A 23,003-nucleotide genomic window follows, 5' to 3' on the forward strand; every position below is an offset into this window, starting at 1 on the left:
TCCTGTGGACATTTTGTTTAATTTTCCAAACTGAAGAAATCAGTATTTTTGTTTTCTTCTGTGAAACGCAATACTCAGAACTCCAAATCTGTCATCTGCCATAATGACAGTTCCACAAATGAATTGATATCTGACCACATATGAAAGAGAGATTCATGGACGAATCTCCCAATTGGGAAATGTGATTCTATCCATGGGACACTTTAAAGTCATCTAGACATTGAAAGCTAGGTCAAGATACCTTGTGAAGTTGTGATATATCATGCAATCCATACCCGCCCATCGTTTTACCAGGGGTGTCAAAACATCCGAGGTAAGTAATGCCAGAATATGCAGGGTAATAATGGCCTATTCACACTCATTTCTTAAAGCGTGCATGATTTGAAATGACATTTGTGAGATTGTGATCTAGCTGGTGGGTTTAGAGCCATTATTTTCATCTGTTCATGCATGAAAGTGTGAGAGTGATACCAGTTTTCTAATTTCACTATTAGTATTAGCCTCCTTTCAGTGATTTTAAGTTAAAGCACACAAAACGTGCATTCAGTTGTTAAAGATAATCCTCGTGGGTTTCTGAAGTGAGGTTTTTAATCTCGATTAAAGCATTGGATCTTGAGCTTCTGTTCAGGAATCTCACTTTTAATCATGCATAATTGCACCTGATGTGAAAGTCTCTATCACAGACAAGTTACTGGTAGCTTTGGCTTGCACTTTCTATAGTGTATCACTAATGCCAGTGAGTTACCCAGTTACCCCTCACCAATCCCCCCCCCCCCTTCTCTCACCTATATACTTACCTGAATATTCTGATCCCTCCCCCTCCTCGCACCCCACCCCTCCTCTCTATTCTCACCAATCACATCGTCTCTTTTCGCAAGTCAGTAATCAAACCCCTCCAAATCCTGTCATATCAGCCGTGATTGTATACCTTCATTCAAATCGGCGACTCCAAGAGCTAATCCCCCTGAGCAACCAGTGAAAGTAGCTTGCTTTTCTTTGGAGTCTATTCAGTGTCCAGATCTCCGAGCCGGCCTGACGTAGGAGCATTATAATGCTGGTAGTAGATGGATGGCTTCGCTTGACCAACGGTCAGTCACTGCTCCCGATCTCTTCTCACTAGATATTGTTTGAATATCATGTAGCGGCAGCCGGCAGACGTGGGTTGATAAAGTAATTATTAAGTCTGCATTGTCTTTGAGTGTAATTGCCAGAAGTGATCTTGACTGGCCGATAATTTGTTTGGAAAATTTCAGTTTGGGATCTGTCTGTGAGCTTTCAAGGAGTTTATTCTTAATTTTTGGATGTGTAACACTTGTAAAAGTTGACAAGAATAAGAAGAAACATATATGTAAACAATTACCTAATCGTGGATGTTTTTCATGATTTCTGTTGCAACTGCTTCTGAGATGGATGACTGACATGCATGACTTTGGCCAAAAGGAAGGTGTTTGCCAAAGATGTACTCATAGCCAGCATAACTTATGACTCCAGTCAACTCTTAGGAATGTTCTTGGTCTCACTTATCAATGTTTCATCATGTTTATACATCAGCAGAGATCATTCATTAAACTGATAAATGTGAAGCCCGTGCAGGTGTCTTGATAATACTTTTCAGTTTATGAATTTTCTGACTGTATCCATCATGCCATTAGCTAAAAGCCGCTCGATGCCCGGCTCCCTTGCAAGGCAATGGGTAAGCTGTCCAGTATTTCTGTTCTTTGGAATGTTTTATTACTACTGAATACACAGCGTAGACCTTGTTCAAGCAGATTGCACCACAGTGTATACACATCAAATCTACAAACCTCTGTCATATAATTGCCAAGAAAAAGCTGTTTGATTAAATAATGAAGTAGCCCTTTGACCTACTTACTTTTTGTCATTCTGAAAAGACTTGCTGCTTTAGGCATATGGATTAAGAAATGGGCTTTTATAGTAAGTTCAAATTTGAAAATAAGAGAATATGCTATGAATATGTTATTATTATTGTTTCAGTTTCAATAGACCTCTTCATTTTTGTGACTTGTGTTTGCAATTTTCAGTTTAGGGCTTTTCGAATAAGCCATAGGCCGCAAACATCTATTTAGATTAGGAGGAGAGAAAAAAAAAGAAACGAGGAAAAAAAATGAGTGAAATAAAGCAGGAAGATAATTCAATGTGGGTGTGTGATCTCCCAAAACATGAATCTGCATCTGAATACTAGCTGCCCCAATTTCTTTCAATGTTTCAATTCTGACGATTCTGAATAGCGTCTGTTGTTCGAAATCAGGCCATCTTCCGGATTTACACAGCTTGACCACTTTTACAACTTTTTCATTTCCACTTTTTGACATTCTTGGCACTTCAAAGCACTGATTGCATTCTCAACTGTGTTGAGAGCAAATATGGTCTGAACCATTGAAATGTAGTACAATAGGTGCACAGACTTCAAAACCACAGCAACGATGCTCCTATTGTTGCTCTATTGTGACCTCATATTGCTAGAGGAGGATTTGCAGTGATAAGTGAAAGTGATGTGTGGGGTATTGCTTATTTGGTCAGATTTACATCATAATAAATGGATTTATCATAGAATGGTATAAAAGTAGAATTTAATGATAGTCTGTGCATTCTCATATTTTTTCAATTAATGGTCCAGTCTAACATCTATTTTTGTACAGGTTTACACAGCTGCCTCATTGTTGAATTTATTTTTTATTCATATGTTTTTTTGGGGGGGGTTTATTTGATTTATTGTTTTCTTCCACATTAAGATCATTTGTATATTCATATCTTGCTATTTTTAGTTTATACTCTATTTTATTTCAGGTAAATCATGTATGGCTTCCATCACTAATGGACGAAAATAATTCAAGGCTTTATACAAAACAATCGTGTAATATTAGACCAGTTATGGTTTCCAAGATCGGTAATTGGATGATAAACAATAATTATTATCAGACTTGTTTTTATGAAGTTATTCATTGAATTCGAGCTTATGTGCTGGAGACATCTTGATTTGTTACCCACAACATGTAGGGACAGTGATTTTCCGTTTCTAAAAATTGCCTTTTCCGTTTCAGAAAATCTCAAATTCCGTTTCAGCATGTCTGGAAACGGAAATTCCGTTTCCCCATAGACTTTGTGTACAAGAAAAATTGACAATTCCGTTTACATAGAAAACCAATACGCAACGAGTAGCGATGTCAAAATGCTAGCGCTGCTCAAAATTTGCATCTACCAATGTACTAACATCGCTTTAAAATCCATTTTAATCAAAGAGATTCGAGCTAAAATAAAAATTAGGGATACATAATCAACATTAATATATTCTCACCTTTCATATTATTAGCATTATTTTATTGTTAAATGGGATTTTATCGCTGATTTGGGGACTTTTCGGACATCGTTTTGAGCAGTCGACGACTTCCGAATATCCGCCATTTTGGATTTGATGAATCACCGTGATCATTATATTATGACCGAACGCAGAGGGCAGCAACACACGGCCGGATTCTGCCTTCTATGCGGACGTAAGTGTAAACTAATTTGGATACGATCGAGTGATGGAGAGGCTCGAGTGTAGTTACGATGTGTTGATTGTCACGATTGTTGTTGCAAAGTGAGATCGTGTTTTTTCAGTTGATATTAGTATTTTGTTGAGGATTTGGGATTAATTTATGTTGCTTTTTTATGCATTTTGAGAAAAAACGTGTTTTCCGTGATTTTCCGTTTGAAAAGCCACTTTCCGTTTCAAACAGCCGATTCCGTGAATTCCGTCCGTTTTCCGCGATCGCGGAAAATCACTGTCCCTAAACATGATTTATGTAATTGAGGTCTTGGTGATTGGATTCATTGTTCTTGTACAGATCACAACATCTATTTATGATGACATTATCTGTCTTCTTTTTTTTTCCATACTTTGTAATTTGCTGAAATATTACATCTGTTGCATATGCTGAAAAAACTCACAAACTGAAGATATTTGTACACTGGAAGATTGGTGCAGCATTTGATTTATTTTTATTCATTTTCATTGTGCTTTGAAATTTGGACATTTGTTGTTGCCATTGGAGTGGACTCAGTGGAGTGTGAGTCTTCTTTCAACTTTCTCTTTCTTATTCATCATCACATTCTTCTTGTATTCTTCCTTTATCTTTTCTATGAATCATTTATTCCCATTCCATTCTTATTTTGATCGCCTTCTCTATTATATAGTCCACTTTGCCTCTGCCGCCTTGATTGAAAATCCATTCACTCCATTGGTTATTGCATAGGCATGTGAAAAGTGACAAGAAATAGAGAATCTCCTCTCTACATGCAGTTTCTCTTTGATGAGCAGAGTTTTAAATCTTGTTTAATCTCGGCTTCACTGAGTTCTATTGAAAAGTTGGAGACTAGAATAGGAAATAAACCAGGGACAACTTCTTTGTCATGAAAAGTTCTTCAAACAGCGCAGTATTGACACTTCTTTTTTTTCCTCCGCAGATGAGCCGTGATGGCATGAATAGAAAGCAATGCTCATGTCCTCCCCTTTTTAATCAGTTACATAATACAAATATAACTCATGCTCCGGTGATATGTGTGCATAAACCACATGGGGGTCGTTGGACTGGGCCCATTTTATCTACATTATTTACAAAAGATAAATGTTCTTCAAGGAAAATTATGGATCATAGAGGATCGTAAGTATTCATAAGAATAACTGACACATTTGAAGTAAATGTTCCCTATGGAAGTACGCAGAATGCGGCACAAGGTTAGAGTATGGAAATACCTTTCTCAATCAGGCTAGATTTTGTAAATAGGATAGAATTACTCTGAGCTTTTAATAGGTGTGCTGTTCAAGGTTGAGAGATTTGGTTTATCGAGGCAGGCCTTCTCAATAACTTATTAGTTATTCAAGTTATTTTTCCAAAATTATTTATTCACTTTTTATACTGGTATACATTGTCCAAATTATTTTATTGATACTATGTGGATATATTTCAAATAGCCATGAAATGTGATCTCTTCAAGAGAAAAATATATTTTTTCAGATTATATGAGAGAATCAGGCCTTCAGTCGTGATTTTTTTATAATAGAAATTGACCTTGCGATGCATATTTTGAATGGTTTCATAACCGTTGTGTGTATTTTTGGAAATAGTACCAGTATTAGTCTTAGTGTATTATACAATATATTCATATTTTGATACCTTATGCAAGTTCTTTATGGATTTATGATGCTTTATGTAATATGGTCAATGAGAAAGCGTAATTAATCCAGGGAGTTGGATATTGCCACTATTTGTTACCGTACATGGCATTGCAAAGTTGGTGTCTTGAGTGGCCGGCCCTTTGCTGCATATCATATCTGTTGTAGTTGTAGCGGTGCTATATCAAGACTGTGATGTTATCATCCCATAGTGCAATAGATAGTGCATATGTAGGTCCAGTTTAAAGTAACAGCTATCCTTGTATCACCCATCCCAAGTGAGGATTAAGATAACAGATTTGTAAATTATCTCTTTCTTGAAGTAACATGTTTGGTTTGTGTATCAATGAAATCCCAGTAAATGTAAACAGTTATGATGCAAAGGAGTTACCGAGCCCACCCATTATTCAACCGCAAAGCTTCTTACCAAGTCAATTTTTAAGCAATTATCATCAGGATAATTATGATACCGCAAGTTGAGGCAACTTTCAGAAGTCTTGCTATTCCAGTGTCAAGGTCATTGGCCGTAAGGATCTTAACATATTTCAGATTAAATTGATATTCGTATTACGCAATTATGTTGCCCCCCATGCAATGCAATTTTTATTCTATACTCTTTCTTTTTTGTCTTATTCATAAGAACTAGAATTCATTTTATAAGGTTGATATCAAATTACACCGATAATGAATGTATTTTAAAATACATTACTTTAGATAATGATAATGACAAGATGATTTAGATAAAACTTTATAGTACTTAATAGTCATTTTTCACTCTTTTTCAATGAAGTAGTCATTTTACACCCTTCCTTCTTAGAAATAAGACTGGAATTCAAAGTATTACTCATTGTTTATCATTTATGATGTGCATGGCATGATTACTAGACAAGAATGAATAACTAGGTGATGGAATTTCTATATCAGGTAAAGCGATCATCTTTGTGGTCACAATCAAGTCTCACTAAATCCACTTCATTAATCAGCTGATAAACTATCTGCCAAGAGATAACAGATTTATGCGTAAAACTTGGACTTTGAAGTTTGCCATATGAGGCAAAGGTAGGAGGAGGGAGCGTTCCGCTCTGTTATTATGACACTTTAAATGTCATTTGCATTTGAGCATTACGTCGGATAGTCTATAATTTCTCTCTGTTGTGAATAGAGCATATTCTATTCATGATTTGATTAATTTTTTTTTGTGGATTTTAAATTAATATTTCAAGATGGAAGATGGTAACATTGAATGGTACATTAATAGGAGAAGGCATCTTCATGTAAGTATATATTTATTGCTCAATTCAGAACTTAAACTTCAATATTCCACTGAGTTTTGGTGTCAACCAGGAGAGTGTTCCATAAAGTTTTCATCCATATTTTACGAAATAAAGTAAATATTTGAATTTCAGGATAGTAAGGAAAAGTCATCCACAAACATTCATAGGAAAACAGTGTAGGCTTTTGCTTGTGTGCAAGTATTTGAGCCTTTATTATTTTCAGTTACAGAATACAATTTTTCAGTAATATTTTTTGTTCGTTTTAACAGAAGCATGGAGCTCATCACATTGAAGCGCATTCCAATCAGTGGTTCTCTTGCGAAATCACAATGTGTAATGAACCCCAGTTTTATAGTTAGTTGTTCTTTCATGGTCGTTAATGTGACATTGATAGGCTTAAGAATATAAATTTCAACGGGTCATTCCTACCTGCATATAAGTTATGGATATTACCAACGTTGTAAAATACCATGGTCTGATATTTGATATTACCATGAAGGTACGGTAGGTATATTACGTTTTGGCGCTATCCTTACCAGTCATCAGGGCATGGTCAGGACAACATTGGGCAAGACCGAGAGCGAAATTCCCCATCACATCATTGCGGAAAAACTTAATCACAAAGTTGTGGAACATTGTAGAAAACTCCATGGCATGGGATCGATTTAAGGAAGAGTAATAAAGTAAATCTAAATATTTTAATCTGGTTTGTCCCTGTCTTAAGGGTTGAGCAGATTTTCCAAACATCCTCAGCAAAAGAACCCTTCATTCCTCTTGCCTGATTCAGTGCATCCTCCATCATCAGCACAACCCTCCTAGTCTTGAGTGAATTTTTCAGTAGGATTCCTCATATACATTCCCTATCCATGGATGTAAACAGTTCTGTACACTTCACTCTTCTGAGAGTGACTTTCCACTCATGTAGGAGTATATTATAATTCACAATTGCACCTCATACGGCAGATATTAAATACAATTTTTACAAAATGGGCTCATGGCCAGTGGCCCCAAGATGAAACATTTCTGCATTTCTAACTTATATTTTTAATTGATTGATTTATTTATACATTCATTTTTATTGTGGGGGGGGGGAGGGGGACTCCAAGTATGGCAAACAAGGCTCTCTACACGTAATCAATTCTATCCCATTGGCCTCATTAAATTTTCTTATATTTTTGGTATCCACCCCCAGCTATGACTTATAACCGCAATCTTATGAAATTGAATTCAACTAGGTAGCTAGAGAATCATATGAGCAATCTGATATTTTGAAGAGGCACTATATGAAGACAGATTCGATGTGGAAATCAAATATACCGGATGCATGCTACCCTCGGAAGAAATACTGCATTTCGCAAGTCAATTTCAGGGTTGAAAATAATGCACATATCTCGTCGTGTATTTGACGGTTATTTTCTCTCATGATATGCTGGTATTTTTTTCAATTTTTAGGCCGGAGCAAAATACCCATATTTTGAAATTCATGTCAGTTGATCCTTTTTGTCTTTGTAAGCTATATAAAGCTGTTGAATATTTCATGCCTACTCAGAATTGTTGCATCTCTCAGAGCATATGGTTTACTTTAACAGAGTTCAATGGATTCGCCACGCTTTCTTTCCGAAAGTTGTCAACGCACAAACATTCTGGTATAATCTGAATAAGAATCTCAGTCAAATTCATTGCAATTGGTAGCCCTTCAAATTCATTGAGAATGTTAGAGCAGTTTGTACATATCTGGGTAAGCTACATTGTAATAATATTTTCTTGAATCAGCCAGAATAATTCATAGCTGTCATATTGTACTGAAGTAACACATTTATGAATATTGTTTACTTTTCTCTGTTATTTGGAGCATCAAGTTCATGTATTAAATGCCTACATTTGTCGTCATCTTAACCTGATGTGTATTTTTAACCTGAATAGTAAAAATTTCAACAACATTGTAAGACTTTGATATGAGAGACATTTTTTCTCTCTTTCCTTTGTATAAATGATACTATTCTTCTCAGTGAAGTTGAAGTGTGAACTTGAGAGTGATTTTTACAACAAAGATATTCTAGGATCTTGCCCTTCATGTTAGGTGTTGTTGCACAGTATGTGGTGTGGACTGTGGAATGATATATTTGTTTAAAATACAAGTTCTTTAAAGGTATTAGATCAAAGTACATCAATAAAGATCTTCAGTCTTATTATCAGCTAAGATAAATATTTCTTAAAGAAAGTTGGCAAGGGCATAGCACTGCCAAAATCTACAAAATATTGTGAAAATAATTGTTACCTCTTAGAAAAGTCTTTTTTAACAATTCATTGATAAAGCAGAGTCGATTTTTTTCAATGACTGATTGTGTGGGTTGATGTTCTGCCATTGTATCATATCTTTTATAAATGTTAACTTAGAATGAGGGAATATCATCATAGTGATACCTACTAGATCATGTTCACATTATAATATACTTAATCAGGGACATTTTCTTTTGTATTATGTTTGGATACGTTTTGTCATTTGGTTCTTCTTTGAATGTGAATGTTTATCTAGATGTGTAATAGGAAAAAAAGTAAATCTATTTCCATTAAAGGATAGTAACGATCCCTTACTGTTTGTCCTTTGAAATCATTTTTTCTTTCATGCGTCATACATCATTTTGTAAATCCTGTTTTGATATATCATGTTTTTAATTTTCTGTCCCATTATATTTTATATATACAGAAATTCAAGGCCTTGTCTACGAGGCGGCGGTCAGCCCCTGTAACGGTCATCAAGAGTGCATTGACCACCTCATCAAAACTCAAGACAATACAGGATAAGAGGTAATTTGCATATCAGTAGATTCTAGATTGATTTATCTTTTACTTACAACTTTTTTTTTAAGAGAGGGGGGTTACACTCTAGGTCTTTTCTTATGCGACCCCTCAAGATGATCATTGTCCTCCCCCCTCCCTCTTTAGCGGCCTCCAATTTTTCTTTCTTTATCATATTATTTCAGGTTCTTTAGAATTGACAGAAATATCTTTACACAGAAAGAAATTTCCTAACAAGACCATCTTGACAGAATGTGAAAATGATTGCATATAATTCCCTGTCATAAAAAAAGGAAAATTTATTGATAATAATATGTGACCACTACAAACAGTGTAGTAGCATTAAATCGTGCAGATTGTCATGTGGTTCCTCATAATCAAGACTCCCTGATAACTCTATTTGCAAATCCAAGGCGGCTGGTTAGTGCCAAAGAGCTACTCTTCAAATAGAGATATGTATGATTATTGATGATTGCGTGCCTGCAGGGGTTATAGGGATCAATATAGATAAACAAGATTCTTTGCTATTTATCTTTCCCTGGTGTTCATTTTCAGATGTTGATAGTCTGTCATTTTACCCAGGGACCAGGTAGCAAGCTTTAAATAGGGCCTATGCTACATGTATACAAGTTGACACTGATGTTGTGTGCAATTTAGTGACATTTCTGGCCTGGAACTGGGGGTTTTAAAAGATTGTTTAATCTTAAGTTCAAGCTACAACCCTATTATCACAGTTTAGAAGCATAATTGTATGCATTTAATGTGATCATGGATGATATAAAGTAACTTGCAGATGAAGAAAAAAAAAGATGTATTTCTGATTTCAATTGATTGTGGTAATTATGGAAATAGGTGTTGGTCATACATTTACCAGGCTATCAAGGCCTTGACCTAGACAATGAAAGCGAGAAGATACTATTTTTGAAATGTGGAACTCATGAGGCCTTTAGAAAGCCATTACCCTCTCTTTCAACCCTCCAGCTCTTTCATAGAGGTGAAAAACATAAACAAAAATTCAAATAAAAGCAACAAAAACATTCCACTTTGGTACCTGGGAATGGGTTTTGATGAGAATAATAATCGCTATTGTGCTCAATATCTGCCTTTCAGTGTGATAGTATTTGCTGTCTTCCCTGTGTAGTGTAAATCCATGCTATTTCAAATATTCCCTCTGACAGTAAATTCATATTCTTCTAATTTTCACAAGTACATGTTTTTCAAAAACATGTTTTTATATTTCCATTGAGTATCACTGAAAAGGTGTACAAGTATGCCAGCCCAAAGCCCCTTCAAAACTGCACAACAGGATCTCCAATATACCCCCTTCAAAGAATGGCTCCTTTTCTGTTCATATTTTTCCCATTCAACCACAAGAATGTTGCAAGTTTGTGCCGCAGTCATGACCGTGGCAGAGCCGAGCAAAGTCACACAATAATCCGCGTCGTCTTAACACGATCAGGCAGCGCCTGAACATAAGAAAACAAAAATTGTAGAAAAACAACCACGGGATATTTGTGCAGGGTTTTGAAGAGTACAGAACAAAAAAATGTATAAAACAAATTACATGAACTTGATGAAAGGCTTTAATACTGGTACAGCCTGAGGGTTCTTTTTGTCATGCTTTGTTACTGGGATTTGATATTAAGTTCTTCAGATATTAAAGAATGTTTCTGTTTGAATATGTAAACATGAAGGTGTCTGTACTTTTAGGCATTGTTCTTTCGGCTTTTTGTTTGGATAAAATAAACTCAAATATCAAATAGGTGATTGTTCTTTTTCCTTTGTTTTTAAGTGCGAGCTCTGGTGCCTTTGTTAATATTTTATCAAGACTAATATCAGTCATACACTGTTCTTGAAATTCTGTGCTTACAAACTGATTAATGCAATGATTTTACCCAAATAATTGAATTGGTATAGTATTATCAATTGGGCATTTGAAGCATTCAAAGAAATATATGAGATTTTGCTTGAAGTAATAGAAAGTGATAGAAATTTGTTGACAGAAGTTCTTCTAATGAGGGATGCCACTGGTGGTTTCAACCTACCTTTGCTCCTTCAAGCAATATGATTCATGCTGTGAATCTTGTATCAGTGAGTGATAGGAAAGTAATAAACAAGCATTCCTTTATAGATGAGAAGGAATATGAAATATCAAAATTCAGGGTATCACATTTCCAACTGCAATATTTTGAGCAATTATCGTTTGGGTCATTTTAGTGTATTTCTTTCCTACCGATCACCCTTGAGCTCGAACCTTCGCGTGAACTGTCACAATTTCTTCACAAAGATGAGGAAAACTGGGACAAATATGAATTTTTGTCTATTTTTGTCATTGTATCTGACCCACTCTCTATGACAGATGGCTATGAGATGACCTACATATCTTTCATTTCAGATCTGTTTTAAAAGTTGCTATTGTTGCATTCTCTACTCGATCAAATCAATTCCATGTAGGCCCTACTGATCTTGTGGCCCAGAATGGCTGTATTGCCATATGAAATAAAAATGGAGTACTTCATTATTATCTTGTGAACAAATGATCCTGAACTGCATTGACTATAAGCATGACTTTATTTTATTATGCTCATTATATAGGCCTGTTCTTAAGAAAACATTTCAGAATTAAAATGTTAAATTCTATTATGAATGGATTTCATTTTGCTATTATAATTTTTTTTTGTGTACTAAAGTCTTTACTAAAGATTCCTGATATATCTTTATCAAGTTTTTGAAAATAACAATAGGCCTAAAGGTTGTTCAATTGGAACATGCAGATTTTCTTAAGTATTACCCGTCCCTTTCAATGTAAATACTACCACTGAATAACGATGGTAAGATCATCAATTGGCATGGTAACCAATACTGGCATGTATCCAATTATGAATTTATTAGATCTTTCACTGATTTGTCGGGAATGTTGTTGTGATGTGTGTCACTGTTGTCACCTCTTGCTATCATCGTGACAGTGCAGAATGTTGCCAGGAACTGTCAATACAACGATGGTAGAAAATAACTTCTTTCTATCGTCTTTTTTTTTTACCTGCTGCTTTTGAAATCGGCCTGACTGTGTGTATGGGCAGAATAAAACCCATGATTGATGGAGCGGAATAGTGATGTCATGAATACTATAAAAGAATACAAAACAAAATGGGGAAGAGAGGGAGAGAGAGAGAGAAACATAAGAGATAAATGAAGCGTAATCGGGCGAGAAGAACGGAGTTGTATTGTCGGAACTGTACAGAAAAAACCCTGTAAATGTGATTTTTTTATATTTTACCAATTAAAAGGGAAAAATCTGTCATTGCAGTTTGGTGGATTCATGCATTTAGGTTTGCAGTGTATTTATAAGCAGGAAATGTGTTTTGTCACTGTGTCAACTGCAGGTCTTCTGAAAACTCACCAAAAGACTTCTTTATTTATAAACAAATTAAAGAATAATTTTGGACTACACCATAAGAAATTTACGTCATTAGGCTATTGTGACTGTTATTGGGGAAGTTTGGAATACCAGTTTTGTGTTTACCTCCAGAATGTGCATATTTAGAGGATCTTGTGGAGAGTCATACTTGAAAACAAGGATAAACAGCTACAACTGGAGAACTTCATCATTATTGATTCTACTCTATCTTCTGTGAAAATATTATGTGATCACGGGCTGTGTGGAAGATGGTCGAAGGGATCTGAGTTTATGGTACCTAACAATAGCAATGTCTTGTGCGACACCGATCGTCGTCGTAAAAAGTTAAGTCTCAAGTGCAAGTGGCTAGTGAGTGTATCAATACAGCTTATTTTCGAAATCATGTAACCTATGGGATTGTGTATCATGCGATCCTCGTCACATCTCACCACAGAGGGCGCCCTTGCAATTAAAATGAATTGATTATTGTCTGTGCTTGCTGGACATAGATTGTTCACCATGTCAAAGGAGTATATCAAGAGACATCGAAGGTGAATACATGTAGGCCTACTTTCTTTGTTTGTATTGATTTCCATATAAAAAGATGAAATATATACATGCTCAATTTAACATAACATACAGATCATATGGAGGATGGCCCATTTCAGCAGTATTAATAAGATACCACTGTTCTTCCATGGGGTCCTTTAAAACATAAATACATGCATATAAAGCAAATATACACAAATATACACAAAACTTCAATACTTAATTGAATGCATGAAAAGAAAGAAAAATCACTACCAACCCATAAAAAAAAAACGCAAAATAATTATGGAAAACCGAGATACAATTGAATATTTGATTTAAATGACTGAATCGTTGAACTAGACGAAAAATGAATTGGTAATTTGTTATAAAGTGTAGCCCCCCTATACAAAAATGTCCGTTTACAGCTGTTTGACTTTGGTTTTGGGAGACTGAGGTGATTTTCAGTACGCAGAGAGTAAGGGTATGATTTACAAGAAAATTGTGTTCTCTTATAATCAGGTGCAAAATTCAAAACTTTAAACATCATTATGTACATATGTTCTTATTGCCGGGTATTTAAAGTCTTTCAAGATATAACAAAAAATATTATATATATGGCCCAGGGCTGTTTGAAGTTGCTTTCATTTGGTGAAACCCATTTCAAAAACAGTAAAACTTGTGCACATAGGCCCTGTTTTGTATTTTATTCTATTGTGTAGGCCTACATGACTAACATTTTTCATGTTTATTCAGCTATCAGTTGGATACTTCCTGTTATGGTTGTTGGAAATCATAAAAGAACTTTGAAATCTGAACTTCTTTTCCAAGTCATGAAATATTTATGCCGCTAAGGTGTTGGAGATATCGCTCAAATTGATAGGGGGTCCATAAAAATATTTTCAGGCATGCTGGGTTATCGGTGTGGTGCTCGTCAGACATGCTGCTATGCATGATGGGATAGCACTTGGCACCTGCCGTGATACAAGTTGTTGAGTGCACCAAAAAAATATCACATTTCAAAGAGGAAGTGATGGTAATTTTTGTCAACATTGCAAATGTACATGTAAATGTAGGACACCTTTATTCAGTTTATTGTCAACTAAATTTATATCAAATGATAAAGGACCAGCTACATGTAAGATGCTTTTCATATCCATTGGGCCTATGTGTTCTTTTGGTCATTGTAGCATCCATGTTATGTTTTTTTGGTTGATTTTGATAACTAAATGGGAAATTGCAACCCAAACCACATTTTACTTTATGCTTGAACTCTGAAAGTTAAAAAAATGGTCCTCAAGTTGACTATTTATTTTCAAAGCTATGAAGTATAGGCCTACTCTTTCCCTTTTATTTTTTTACCACCACTTCTTGTGTTTATGGTCAGGGGGTTTCTCATCATATGGGTAGTGTGTGAAAGATGGTTGCTATCCGCCAGCATACCAATCACTGACCTTTTGACCTTCTAAAGTCACACAGATACTGCTCCTCATTGGAGCGAGTCATCCTCTTTCAGCTCCGAATCAAAGCTTTTGAGTGGTAGGGCTGGTTGCCACATTGCATACGAGACTGTTCATGTGATCACATGGAAAGATTTAAAGTTTCTAAGAAGAACAAAACTTCATTGCAAATGAGTCTTTTTTATATTGTATGAAGTATTTTTGGTTCTTCTGAAATGGAATGGATGGAGAAAAGTGGACAAGTTGTGAAGAATATGAATGAGACTTTGAGAGAGAGGGGGGGGGGGGAGGAGGAGGAAGAAAACATGACGAGACAAAGAGAGAAAGTCAAGTTGAATGAAAGAGAAAGATATGTAATGTTCACACATTCTTGTGGTGTCTGAAGCATTATACCTTACATTCAACCGTAAAAGGTAAAAATCGGTCATACTTGACAGTTTGCGGCCTTCAGCCATTCTTTGCAAATGAAAAAGGTTAACAGGGGTCGGCCAGAAATACCCTGTCTGATTCCTAAAACAGAATACATCTTCCATTCTTTTAGACAAGTCCCACTGTGAAGTGGCACGGACAATATTTGTCTTCATCTTCCATTTGATACTTGTCAGTAACCGCCATCACCTCAAAGACCTACCCCACTTTCTTCTTCTTCCAAGTTTTTTCTTGGTTACCCGTAATCATATTTTTGATTCAACAGAACTTTTCTTGGAAAATGTGAGTGCAATGGAGTGTGTGGCCTGAAAACAATGGATGATTAGACATTTCAACAAGTTACTAAGAAGTAATAACATAGTTTGAGATGTTACTCATGCTCAAAGGAGATATGCATCAGGCCTCTGGAGTTATTCATTTCCCAAATGATTCATCCAAAATATGTTGCAATAGATTTACAAACCATGCCATCTGAATTCATTTCAAATTATGTCAGTGTTCTTTTTTTTATCTTACACACTTGTTATACTATCAAAATCCTTACTATGATATTTTTCTCAACATTCCCCCCCCCAAAAAAAAAAAAATATCTATTTTGAAATTATGTTGCAATTTTTTACATGTCAAGTTTCTTTCTCTTTTTATTTCTTCCTTTTATCCAAGGAGTTATTCAAAATACTTCCCATAGCACCCTAGTTATGGCCTATAATTTTTCTTGGGGGGTGGATGTTTAATTTCTGGAACCTCATTCTCTCACCAGTACACTACCCATCCCTGTATTCTTGTCTTCCTGTACAAATAGAGCCAAGACAACAACCTTGCCTGTAGCCCAAGCCTTCCTCCCTCATCACCAGCCCCCCTCCGGCGACCACTTGGCATGTTTACCCGTGTCACTCAACCCGTATCCAAACCAAACTCCATAGCTGGCCCAGATAGGGTTAAACACTCGCACCCCTCGGCTACCAAGCCCTCCGTCTCGCACCCCTCTGGTCACCTGTATGGTGGTCTTGCCTTAAGTTACTGCACCCCTTCAACCTTCTTTTACATCTCCTTACAGAACTTAGAAATTAATATCTTTGCCTCCTATACTGTACAGACTACAGGTCTCTGTAATTATGTAACGTAGTAATGTGATGTCCTGATGGTCTGGCCTTGTATCGTGGAAACATAAATTCTGTAGGCCTACATGAGATAATGATGATAAAAAAAGATTGCTTTGTGTGAAATGTTAAATACATGATATTCAAGATATTATGGGCAATAATTGAAGGAAGAATTTTTGCCCATTCTTAATATATTGTGTGCAGTTGTAAAAAGCTGTTTCCATATTAAACAAAACTGTTTCTCATTACTTCATTCACTATATTATCTTGATGATACAATTTCTCTCTTTTTCCCCCATCATCTACAGCAATAACAACAACAGCCCTGAAGGCAGCATGCTAGAACTTGGCTCCCTGTCCGCCAGTCTCAACCTCCCCAGTGTTGGGTCCAGGGATATCCCGTCTCCTACATCGGAAGCACCGCCCTGTAAGAGGCTCTACATCATGGAAGGACCCGTTCATATCTCAGTTGGACCACAGATCCAGAACAGATACCTGGTGCTCATGAACGATACGCTGCTCATCGCTAAACCAAAGTAAGCGTTGTCTCTTTTAGAAATTCTAGACAATTTCCAACGACTGTTATTATTTAAAGGACCGAGTTAGCAAATAGGGTCAATGGAAAATAAAGAAAAATTGAGAATTCAAAAGAAAAAGGTGACTCTGTGTTCTCTCAGGGAACAGCAGTGCAGCCTATAGCAGAATCTCTACTGGATACTGTAGATCTGTAGGCCTATCTACTGTTAGCTGACTAGTCAAGAAAGGCAAGATTTTTTTCTTTGAAATATCATTTTAAATTATGCAACTATACACTGATTAGCCTGCCATGACTGTGTTATGGAATGATGATTTTCTCATTATTTTCCATTCTGTTGACATCCATTAAGTCTTGAATCCATGTTCATCATGATTCATGTCCTTTCCCTTTGTCAGGTCAGCTACTTCGTTGAGACTGAAACACAGGTTAAGAGTTGGGGAACTCTGGCTTAACACCTGTATCGACGAGGTCAGTGAGGTCATCAAATCACATGACTGTTCTTTCGTCTTGGGTTGGCCAACAAACAACGTGGTGCTCACGTTTGCATCCAATCAGGAGAGGGAGCTCTGGTGGCAGAAACTTAGCACGTAAGAAATCCTCTTTTTTTCTTTTCTTGAACATGACTCACTTCATGTTGGACAGTGCTACAAACATGTACAATCTGATGGTTGGGTGTAAGAATTTCAGCGTTGGTTAGGTCATGGGAATCTGGTATGAATATAAAACTGAGAGTTAGTTATCTTTAGGGTTTAAAGTTCAAAGTGATGCTAGGATTTTTTTTTCAATGTTCCAGTGTTTCATTCAGGTTTTGGAATTGGAGTGGTTATTTGGGTTAGTTTGGGGTAAAGTTCATAATTGTTGTAGGATAGGATAGCAACTGTAGACCAATTTTCAGTAGATCCCCATTGCAATTTCTTTCAGATTGACATTGTTTGGTATCTTGATGTCTATAAAGAGAGCACTGTACAATGTTATAGTTTATTCTTTCATGAGGATACATAAGGTTGATGCTGGTTGTGTAAAGTGAGATCTCCCCCCCCCCCCCTCAAAGAGGTTTCTGGTGCCATTCTAGAGTGGTACTCAATACCTTTGAGTGTTATAGTCAACAAATGAATAGTATAGAATACACATCATCAAGGACACGCCAGTTCCTCTTCAAAAAATTTCTCCCTATCCGAGCGTCTCAATGCTTTCATGTCTGTCTGTAATTGATGTCTTTCAGTAATCTTCAAGGGTACTGTTCAAATTGGAATCAATTCAATTCACTAACGTGGTTTCATCGAAGAGACCCATGTTCCTATATTTCAAGGGGAATGCCAGATGGAGAGATAATAAATACTTCTTTGACTTATGATGTTTATTTGATTAAAAAGTGAGGTGGATTTGTTTAGGACGGGTTATCGGGAGGTCTGTTTGAGTTGAACATACAGAGAGACAGTCGGACTCACAATTGGATTGAAAACCAAATGTCATTATGTGACTTCCGATCCAGCTCTCGTTTACACGGCGGCAGCATTGACGTTCTTCATAAAATCAAATAAGAGAAAACATTCTATTGGTTGATTGGATCTGTTCACACCGGATCGTGTTACAAACCACCCCACACACACGCAACAAATTACATCAGTATGGTGGGCCACGTTCAGATAAACATTACTTGAATCGTCTCCAGAGTTTCAATGGGATAATTCTGTATCCCTGGCCTTACTTAAAGGGGTGTTTCTCCTTGTCATTGAAAACTGTCACATGTAGAAGTGTATGAGGATCATTCCTGTCTAAACCTTTATTTAGAAATGTTCCCACTCTATTTGAAGTATCCATCATTTCCTGCAGACTTAAAAGCCCTATTGAAAGCATTTACAGCCTTCTGAAATCATTCTTTTTGTTGGCAATTCTTCTAATTAAACTACAGCTTTTCTGTTCTTTTCCTTTTTCCCTTTGATACATTAAAGTTACAATTGTTTTTCATCTAAATGGATTTATCTTTCTCTGTTTATATTCAACACCACCCGTATGATGCTTTTGGTTATAATAAAGAATCTTGTAAATGAATTAGTAAAAACATTTACACATGAGATAATTATCTCCAAGGGTGTTCTAAACCTTCTGGGAAGAGTACGACTTCATGTGGAAGTTCACAAACTCATACCTCACAAAATATCTACCAGTGTCTCTACAAATTTAATAGGAAAATACCAACTTTAGGGGGAAGGGGGGGGGGCAAATATCAAGGAAGTTATGAGATTTGTTTTTGGCTTAGTTCTTGTTAGAGTTTCATCTCCTGAGACTTTAAACTTGACAGATATGAACTAACCTTCACCCCACACATCAAACACTCAGCTCTCCCTAGACTAGGGTTGTATTAGCAACCAATTTGGACTTGTGATTTAAGATGGATACCAAGAGCCCCGGAATTATAATGGGTACCATATTTTATCCGCCACTTGTTAGAATATGTAGCAAATAATGGAATTTTGGTGCATTTTCTCCCTGTGTCTCTGTTAAATGGCACTTATTCTTAATATATATATTACAAAACTGATGGGAACAGCAATATGTGGACTGTTTTCACGGTTGAGATATGTAAATATGGGAAGAAACAACTTTATGTTGTATCAGAGCAGTTAACCCTGATTTCATAGTACCTTAAAAAAGTTATCCGCCATTTTCTTTAAATTTTGTTTTTCTCGTTTCAGCAACAACATAAACATCACTTTCGACTCAATGGTCAAGTTTGATAGCTTTCTGTTTCTATGTTTTCATTTATTAGTCAAGTGAAAGAATTTCAGTAGACTGTAAATAATAAAATTGCTGTACTTTTATTTATTTTTTTCATTCATGATTGTAGGCACATTGAAGTGAAGCGGAAGGAAGACGAAGGAAAGTCTGTTCAAGTCAGGGTACTCAACAGAGATCAGGAGTACTCCGCATTTCCGGTAAGAATTAACTAGGATTGGCAACAGATCTACCAGGCTTATTGACAAATTCATGAGAGGGTTTGGAGGAAGAATGACATTGTATACTTTTTACTCCTCTTATGAAAAAAATGATTGATAACAATTATGTATTGTGTGAATAAGTAAATGATTGAATAGATTAGATGAAGAAAAATATGTATGATACATAGTTAAATTTGATTTAAAAGAAATGAATGAATGAAAGGATAAAGAATGAGGGAATAATGAACAAATAAAAAATAAACAAAGGAATCATAAATAATTAACTTGAGTGAAATTAGTATTGAATAATAATGAATTTGTGAAATAATTAGATTACAATTAAATGGATACACTTAAGTAGTTTAGATAATTTATTAATACAGAAATAAAGAAGTGATTTATTAAAATATTACTTAAAGTGATTAATAAATAAATAGAATACATTGATATTATAGTGTTTGAGTGTATTAAATCAAATACAAATTGAACAGGAACCAACAACAATAAAAATGTCACCAATGCGTATTATGCAACATAGAAGCAACCATGATAGGTATGAAGAATTGATCATGCCTGAGTGATAGACAGGAAATATTAATTTACTAGTACGTCAACCTTCTCTGAAAACACCCTCAAAATATTCAAAGAATCAATACTCCTCACCTGCCAGACCACTTCCCTATTGGATTACGTCAGCGAACCTCCCCCACTGATCTTAGTCTGGTAGTAGTAAGATCTACTACGTCTTAGACAGTGACTAATGGGCTAAAGAGTCACCATCATCATCACACAAATTGCCCACTGAGTATCATGTACTTCTGTGTTGCCCTTGCAAAAGATATTAGTAATTAAATGTATGTATCATCAGAATTTTTTTTTCCCTTGTTGAGCTGTAGGATGTGATTTCATATAATTTTTAGCTTTTTTTGTAAAGTGACAACATTTAAAAGGGATATCTACGAATTGAAAAAATCCTAAATACATATATGATTATACTCAGGCAAAACAATATAACTAACATAGCTCAGTGTCTTGTCTCCTGCGGGAGGAACTCGTAGACCAAACTTTGAGTTTCAGCCCCCTGATGATGTCATCTTTGATGATTATCTGGGCTTCCGCTTTGGCGTTGAGGGAAAGCTGTGTATCGTTGGATAGAAGTTTAATTGGCTGTCATTCTAATACAAGCCCTATTTGGTCAACACAGACTTGAAGTTCTGTCGCTGTTTGCTGGCACATGTTCACAGCAAAATCAAAGTAGTGGCATATTCGAAAGAAGTTCTTACAGGAAAATTAGATCTATAATTGATTTTGTCTGGATTGTTCTTCATATCATTCAAAATGGGCAAGTATTTTCTTACATGTTACTAGTATTGTTTTCTGACATCTTTGGAACCTTTTCCATCATTTGAAATGTTATTTTCTTCTGTACAAAAATTAGTTCAACCTGGTCAGTGCCCCTTGACATAGAAGAATTGATATCAATCATATGTCTATGGCAAGTCAATGATGAGTTGCAAGTAATTGTATGTAATGGTATCTCATTACTGATTACTTATCAGGAAGTTGTTTTAGCTATTGGTTGTACTGGATCTTTGATGTATCTTTCTTTTCTTCCCCAGTCCAAAACCTTACAGATCGGCAACCACCAACATTCCAGCGACCTGCTGGATATGGCCATGCAGGAGTTTGGTATGCCAGAAGAAGCAAGAAATGATTTCCAACTCTGGGTACAGTCAGGCAGGGAAGATTCTCTCTATCCTCTCATAGGTAAGATGATTCCATGTTTCATTCCCTTCCCTCTCCAATCATCCATTCTGCTTAACTTCCTAATGCAGTATCTTAATTACAGTGGATGGCATTTTCTAAAGCTTCATATGAATTCCCCCCTTCCCTTAGAATTTAAAGATCCATTTATTCAGATCACATATCTCATGCTTGATATGAAAATATTTAATCGCTGAGTAATTTATATTAAAATAAATGAGGTTTTGAGGTACAGAATCAACCATTTTTCTAAAGCTATAGAATCGAGAAGTAAAATGTTTCGTGTTATAGAATTGGTTGTGAAGTTTGTATGCTTGTAATTGATGAAGATCTTATATTTTTGGTGAAAATTTACAAAAGTTACTTGCTAATTTTTCAGGTCACGAGTATCCTTATGCAATCAAGATGAGTCACATTCGAGATGCCCAAGACAAACCAAGTGATGTGGTCTTCAGTACCGAGATGGACCACCTATCATCAGCTGAGAACGAACTCAGAGAACATCAGTGTCAGTTTATCATCAGAAGGAAAGGAAAGACTGCTACAGGAGGAATCGGTAGGTGTCTTAGAGCAAGGGGTGGTTTCATTGAGAGATGAGTGTAATGTAGCATTGCATTTAAATTCCTAGTTACAAGTGATGTATCTGACATCACATTGGCCAGTTAGTGCACAAAGGCTGTGCGTTACAGTGTAGTCATCAATAAGTTACTCATTGGTATTTTGTGAAACAGCCCTGTTCCTGTACTTGATATAGGGTTGTAAATGACTATGATAGGCTCCAAAACCATTTCATTTGATGGCCTTTTTCGAGAACTTTGTCCTGAAATTAATTTTCCTGTAGATCAGAAGTTTTTGAATATGAAGTTCAATGGAATTCAAAGTAGCCAGGCTTTGCATTTTTCTTTTGAAGAAACATATTATTGATCAAGTCTTGAATTCTCGACATGATTTTAATACAGTTATGATGATGGTGATGTAGTTGGGAAGGTGGTTTACCAGTTTAACCATTTATTTTCCCTCCTCTAGATTCCTCAGCTATCCAGAGAAGACTGAAGAAAGGGCGTAAGTCTCCTTTCAAGCTCTCATTCAAGAGGAGTATCTCAAACAAAGATGGGTCATCACCGGGATCATCTCCACTATCACCCCATGCAAGGTAAGATCACATCTCAACTTCTCACCCCTCCCCCTCCGTTCTCCCTCCTATTTCACTTCCCCTTCCACTTCCAGCTCATTCTCTCCCTTCAATTTCTTCTCCCTCTCTTTCTTCCTCACTTCCCTCATTCCTTCTTTCTCTTTACCTTACCCTTTCCCTATTTCTCTCTCTCTTTCCTTCTCTCTTTCCCTCCATTTTTCCCATTCCCTGCCTGTTTATTTCTCCCCCTCTTCCTCCACCACCACCACTATCTTCTCCCCCTCCCCCTCGTTTACTCTTTCTCCCCTCCTCCTTTACCTCTTTTCCTTCATTCTCTCCCCCAATATCTGTAAATTCAACGTGCTTTGATGTGTTAGTGTTTTTAACATGATTCATGATGATTATCAATGACTGAAGTATGCTAAGAGGTAACCACGATCTCTCCCCCATTCCTCTTCACCCAG

At 36.2% G+C, this 23,003-nt stretch overlaps 1 protein-coding gene across 7 annotated transcripts in view; it reads left to right on the forward strand.

Annotated features, from left to right (window-relative positions):
* Positions 1-23,003, forward strand: part of LOC121413521 (rho GTPase-activating protein 20-like) — a 58,856-nt gene that overhangs the window by 30,247 nt on the left and 5,606 nt on the right. For 6 of the 7 annotated variants that reach the window (XM_041606356.1, XM_041606357.1, XM_041606359.1 and 3 more), the window contains exons 4-10: positions 9,158-9,258; positions 16,475-16,702; positions 17,100-17,291; positions 19,553-19,640; positions 21,263-21,410; positions 21,787-21,963; positions 22,434-22,560. In XM_041606356.1, the coding sequence (XP_041462290.1) occupies positions 9,158-9,258; positions 16,475-16,702; positions 17,100-17,291; positions 19,553-19,640; positions 21,263-21,410; positions 21,787-21,963; positions 22,434-22,560 (1,061 nt within the window). Of the gene's footprint in view, positions 1-1,095; positions 1,694-9,157; positions 9,259-16,474; positions 16,703-17,099; positions 17,292-19,552; positions 19,641-21,262; positions 21,411-21,786; positions 21,964-22,433; positions 22,561-23,003 lie in introns of those variants that run through there. The other variant, XM_041606360.1, reaches the window with a different exon arrangement.

The sequence above is a fragment of the Lytechinus variegatus genome, chromosome 4 (assembly GCF_018143015.1).
Source record: "Lytechinus variegatus isolate NC3 chromosome 4, Lvar_3.0, whole genome shotgun sequence".
Taxonomy (NCBI): domain Eukaryota; kingdom Metazoa; phylum Echinodermata; class Echinoidea; order Temnopleuroida; family Toxopneustidae; genus Lytechinus; species Lytechinus variegatus.